Source organism: Myotis davidii, unplaced genomic scaffold (genome assembly GCF_000327345.1).
Source record: "Myotis davidii unplaced genomic scaffold, ASM32734v1 scaffold356, whole genome shotgun sequence".
In the NCBI taxonomy this organism is placed as follows: Eukaryota; Metazoa; Chordata; class Mammalia; order Chiroptera; family Vespertilionidae; genus Myotis; species Myotis davidii.
This window is the reverse complement of record NW_006288188.1, coordinates 1,072,244-1,078,672: the sequence shown is the minus strand read 5'-3', so window position 1 is coordinate 1,078,672 and position 6,429 is coordinate 1,072,244. Positions and strand designations below refer to the sequence as shown.

Here is a 6,429-nt window from a genome sequence, read left to right as displayed (position 1 = left end):
CCCCGCGCTGAGCCCGGCCAGGGGCTGCGCCTAGGGATTGGGCCTGCCCTCTGCCACCCAGGACCAGGCCTAAGCCAGCAGGCTGTTCAATCATCTCCCGAGGGGTCCCAGACTGCGAAAGGACACAGGCCGGGCTGAGGGACACCCCCCCGAGTGCACAAATTTTTGTGCACTGGGCCTCTAGTCTATATATATAAAAACATAAAAGACTGGACAACAGAATGACTGGGTGCTATGACATACACTGACCACCAGGGGGCAGATGCTCAACGCAGGAGCTGTCCCCAGCCCACAGGCCCCCATTGCCTGATCAGGGCCTGCCAGCCAACCTCTCAGTCCCTCCCCCGGCAAAACAGGCTCTGATCGCCATATAGGGAACAGGGACCTTGGGGGAGGGGGGGAGAGTGGCGGTGGATGTGGTTGGTGCCAGACCAAGGTGGGTGAGAGCAAGTGGGACCCCGATCACCCTGCTAGTCGCCCCACACACAGAGGGCAACCTGCAATAGTGGCAGGGGGTGGGGCTGGCTGCTGGCAGCTGGGGAAGATGGGCCCTGATCGCAGGCCAAGCCTACGAAGCCTACCCGTGCACAAATTTCGTGCACCGGGCCTCTAGTATACCATAATTCTTTTCAAAGTAAAAACATATATTACTCTACAGATGATTTGCACTATAGAACATCCACTCAAAATAAATTTAAAATTATTAAATTAAAATTGTAGAGTCTCATTTTGTATTCCCATACCCCAACTGATATTACATAGCCTACTTTTTGAAACCACAGCTATAGATATGGACAAATCAGCATAAAGAACAGTACAACTGTATACAATCTCCATTGATCCAAAGGCTTCAATTTTCTTAATGTAGGAAACTATATTATATTCGCTTTTTTCCTTTTTTTTTTAGAGCTGTGCCTTTAGATTGGTTCAGGTACTTTCTCCATATGAAACAAAATCACAAACCTGACTTCCCACTGTGTTGTACTGGTGTAATTGATTTTTTTAAAACACGTCAAGCAGGTTTAACCTATAACTCTAATTTTAATATTTTTAAGGTTTGCCTCTATATCTAGAGTATGTATAGTCTACTACATTTTTGAATCCTGATTTTGTCACATATTAGCTATCCTCCCACTTTAGAATATCTAAAAATTTGGTTTTCGAGTCTTTTAAAAAATTCTGAATGGGCTAGTCAACATTTACTAAGTCATGCTACTAAAAAATCTTCCTCCCCTTTAAAGTGATCCACTTATCAACATATATTTTAATTTACTGTAGATGAAGATTTTAACTATTAATACTCATAATGATTAAAAATGATGAATAGAAATTGTGGGGTATTTTATCATGTTAAAATACATATAGCTTAGTCCTAAAACCATTCTCCTACTAGGGAAACACCAGGACATTTCCATTAAGATCAGAAACAAGGCAAAAACACCTATCTCTGTTTCTATTCACACTGTACTGGATTATTAACCAATACAATTAGAAAAGAAAAACCATTAGAAGCACAAAAATATGTGAAAAAACAGGCAAAAGTTGAATAAGGCCTACAAATTAGTGAACAGTTTTGTATTGATGTTCATTTCCTGGTTTCAATCACTGCCCTGTGATGGTTTAAGATGTCAACATTACGGGATTTGGGTGATGAGCCCACAGCAGGTCTTCTCTGCCTCAGCACTCCTGGCTTTTGGGGCCAGATAGTCTGTGCTGTGGGAGACTTTCCTGTGCATTTACAGGATCTTTAGCAGCATAGTTGGCCTCTCCCAATAAGATGCCAGCAGCAACTCCCCCAACCTCCCTGCCCCCAACTCAAGTTGTGACAACCAACTGTGCTGGCCTACCTCTTTGTGTTCATTGATGCCTTCATCATCCATTTATTATTGAGAGGGTCAAACATCTCCATGCTACCTAAATGCTCATTTCCATCATGTCCACCCACAGCATACACTTTACCTGCCAGACAGAGAAGTATTTTCATTTGATTCCAAATAAACTGACAGTTATTTACATGTATATAATCAACATATAATAGAAGAGAATAATTTTCCACAAGTATTCTTCTGTTCAACATTATGATCAATGTCACTTTTGTAGTTAAATGGAAATAAATGTGAGCTTCTACTTAACAAAATGCCTGGAATGTGCTGTTCCACATGACGTTATTTAAATGCTCAAACACTATCCCTCAGGTTTCCCAACTTTTTATTATTTAGTAGATGAAATCATGCTTTTAAAGAATGTTTCATAAAGTGAAAAAATGCTCTTATGTTACATAAAAATATAGAACAATATGATCAAACTTTTTCTAAATGAAATAAAAGTACACAAAAAATTGGAAAGATTATATATCAAAATGTTAACTGTGATAGTTTTGGGGTGTTTGTGTTACAGATGATTCTTATTAAAATGTTTTCATATTTTCTTTTTTTTCCATTGAAAATCTCAAGCATCTTTCCTTGAGATTTTATTTTATTTTATTTTATTTATTGTTTTATTGCTTTAAGTATTACAAAGAGTATTACATATGTCTCCTTTTTTCTCCGCCCTTGACAATCCTCTGGCCTCCCTACCCCCGTTTTCATATTTTCTAAAAAAAATTTACACGCTTATAATGAGAATAAAAGTGATTTTTAAAAAATCTAACAATTTATCCATGGTTTTCTACAATTAATCATTTTCAGTAACCAGTAAAAAAAATCTAATTTCAATAATAATTAGATGGGTATAGAAAAAAGCTGGTATGTGTTTATTATTTGGGTTCAAGAAACATTTTTCTTTAGTTTGATTCTTTTGCAAATATAATTCACAATAGTTTATTTTAACCCCCTTTCTCCTGGATACTCATCTCCTGTAAGGCAACTATAATGCAAGAGATTGTACACTGAGCATCAATGGGCATAAAGCAAGTAAATACCACCAAAATATATTAAAACATATTTTATCATTTAGAAATTTTCTTAAAGAAAGAATTATCAAAGTTCAAATAGTTTAAAAGAGCATTTATGATCATGTGATGTGACTTAAGACAAGAATGAACCCACCTTCTACAGAGATTACACCCACGTGTCGCCTTCTACTATTCATTTCTGGTCCAAAGAACCAACTGTTTTTGTTGATAGAATAGCATTCAATACTGCGAAAAGGGTCACCAGATCCACCTCGACCACCCACACAAAACAGCACACCTAAAGGTAAAGCCACAAAATAGAAGTCAAAATCACAGTTCCCTCATTTTTAAGAAATTAGTATGGAAAAAAATATTTAGGAAGTCAAAATTTTGATTACTGGCAAAGAAAGTGGGTAGCATTCAATGTTACTATGTTACTAGAAATCTAATTTTCTTTTTTGTTTTTCCTCATTTGAATTTCTCAAAGAATAGGATACATTAGCCACCTCCACTTCCCAACATCCCATTACAATATGGTTTAGATCAGTGATGGCGAACCTTTTGAGCTCGGCATGTCAGCATTTTGAAAAACCCTACCTTAACTCTGGTGCCGTGTCACATATAGAAATTTTTTGATATTTGCAACCATAGTAAAACAAAGACTTATATTTTTGATACTTATTTTATATATTTAAATGCCATTTAACGAAGAAAAATCAACCAAAAAAATGAGTTCGCGTGTCACCTCTGACATGCGTGTCATAGGTTCGCCATCACTGGTTTAGATCCTCACCCACTATGTAAAATTGCTCTTGCTAAGGTCCTAACAAGATCCAGTGAACTCTTGTTAATTTCTTACTGAACACAACTGCAACACCGATCACTCTGTTTTTTTGAGAAACTCCTTAACTCTCTTAGTTTCCCTAATATCAAAGTCTCCTTTTGTGTCTAATCATTTCTTTCCTATGTTTTCCATATTTTATCCTTAGCCTACTTGTCACATACAAGTAGGTCATGCTCACGCATAAAGTGTATTCCTCTATTTTAAATTCCATCTGTATGATAATGCCTTCCAATCTATATTTCTAAGCCATATTTCCACTTGATGTCCTATGGCACCCAAACCCAACATGTTCAAAAGGATCTGGCTTCCTCTCTTACCTACCCCTCTTCCTTCCCTGAGGTGTCCTTCCTCTCCCTCTCTATTTCCACTGCCACTGCCTGAGTGCAGGCCCTCGTCAGCTATGATGACGCCCAACTACTGCAAGATCCGGTCCTCTCTTATCACTCAGTAGTCTTTTTGCTTTCGGACTGTAACAGAGCAATCTAATTAAAAGTTCTTTCAACAACTTTTCATTACCTACATTAGTAGTTTCTTTCAAATGTTAGCAATGCCACTAAATTGTACATTTAAAAATAGCAATTTTAATGCTATGCAGGCATACCTGCGAGATACTGCATGTCTAGTTCTGCAATAAAGCCAGCATCACAATAAAGCCAGTCACACAAATTTTGTTGGTTTCCCAGTACATATAAATGTTGTTTACACTATACTATATAGTCTATTAAGTATACAATAGCATTATGTCTAAAAACTGTACACAACTAAATTTAAAAATACTTTATTGCTAAAAAATGCTAACCATCATCTGAGCCTTCAGCAAGTCATAATCTTTTTTTCTGGCAGCGGGTCTCACCTTTACTTTGCCAAAAAGAAAAAAAAAAGTGCAATGTCAGCGAAGTGCAATAAAATGTGGTATCCTTACATATTTACCACAATTAACAAGAAACTGAAATTTTAGTGTGGTCCAGAATTACTCCAAAGGCATAAAACACTGACTGTGGGGCCCTGAGTTTCTGATTCAGTAGGTTTGTGGTAGGTCCAAGATTGTATTTCAAACAAGTTGCCAAGTGAATGCTGACGCTCTTGGTCCAAGGGCCACCACTTCCTTCACACACTGAGAAACTTCCCTACAAGAGCAAACCTTAGCACAGCATAACAGCATGCAGTGCCTAACCCGATCTTCTCCCTCTCTTTCTCTTAAAACTTCAAGCTCCTGCAACAGGCATGTAGTTGTGCTCATCCTCAAAGTGATCTATTGTACCGACATTTGTCACCAGAAGCGAAGCCAGGTTAAGACTGTGTGCTAAGTATTTATGCACTAAGAAGGACTAGCACTGTGCCTGGCACATAATAGGCATTCAGTAAATGTAAAATGAACAGAATATCCCTTTCCATAACTGGCACCCAGAAAAAACATCTATGTATTATTAAAAACTAAGCCTGAGGTTTACTTTTTTATAAAACCTTTTCTGATCCTCAAAAGGTAAAAATAACCACTCTTTTCTTTGTGCTTCCCACTATGCCTTATGATTGTATCAAAGTGTTTGTAATACTTTACATTTATTTATTTACATGTCTATTTCCCTAGATCAGACTGCAAGTACTCTCAGCATTTCTAATGCTCAACCTAGAATCCAGCACGTGGTAGGCACTGAATAAATGTTTGCTGAATGATTATGTAAATGCATGATCAGAATTGCGTGCACTCTTTTCCAACTAATTCAATATTTTAAGTCATAGAAATTTAAAGTTCGAAGTGACTTTAAAAATCATACAGTCAAGCCCTGACTGGTTTGGTTCAGTGGATAGAGCATCGGCTGTGGACTGAAGGGTCCCGTGTTCGATTCCAGCCAAGGGCATGTACCTTGGTTGCGGGCAAGGCAGGGGTATGCAGGAGGCAGCTGATCAATGTTTCTCTCGCATTGATGTTTCTAGCTCTCTATCTCTCTCCCTTCCTCTCTGTAAAAAATCAATAAAATATATATTTTTTAAAAATCATACAGTCAAAATTGTTTGTAAATAAATCAAGGCCTTCAGAGATTAAGAAATCTGCCCAGCCCTGGCTGGTGTGCTCAGTGGTTAGTGTTGGCCCAGGCACCCAATGGTTGAGGGTTTGATTCTCAGTGAAGGGCACATATGTGGGTTGCAGGTTCAACCTCGGTCCTGGTAAGGGTGCGGGCAGGAGGCAACCAATCGATGTATTTCTCTCACATCAATGTTTCTCTTTCTCTCTCTCTCCCTCTCCACCCTTCCTCTCTCCCTCTCTCCTTCTCTCTTTCCCCTTCACTCTCTCGAAAAATCAATGGAAAAATATCCTCAGGTGAGGATTAACCAAAAGAAGAAATCTGTCCAAAATATAGATATTTAATGGCAGTGATGGAATTATAATGCCAGAATGTAACCTCAATCATTGATAAGATTTTCTTTAAATGGAAATCAGTATTTCAGCTTCACAGTTAACCTACCGTATTTGCTGACGTATAAGACGATTTTTTGGCCCTGAAAAATATGCCTCCAAGTGGGGGGTCGTCTTATACGCCAGGTACACTTCAGATAGACTGCCCATAGTGCTTGCCCCGTGCCATAGTGGCCTCCCGATGCCCGCCCACTTCATTCTACATACCGTTCAGGCATCAGCAGCGCTGCTGGGTGTATGCTCGGCTGTTATGCGATTTTGCTGTTATGCGATTTT

The 6,429-nt window shown here is 38.6% G+C and overlaps 1 protein-coding gene across 1 annotated transcript in view; it reads right to left on the bottom strand.

Annotated features, from left to right (window-relative positions):
• The window catches only part of KLHL8 (kelch like family member 8), a 27,908-nt gene that overhangs the window by 10,037 nt on the left and 11,442 nt on the right, over positions 1–6,429 (bottom strand). Inside the window, exons 4-5 of the mRNA XM_006760055.2 lie at positions 3,048–3,191; positions 1,848–1,959 (exon numbers count right to left, since the gene is read on the bottom strand). Of these exons, the coding sequence (XP_006760118.1) occupies positions 1,848–1,959; positions 3,048–3,191 (256 nt within the window). The remainder of the gene's footprint in view (positions 1–1,847; positions 1,960–3,047; positions 3,192–6,429) is intronic.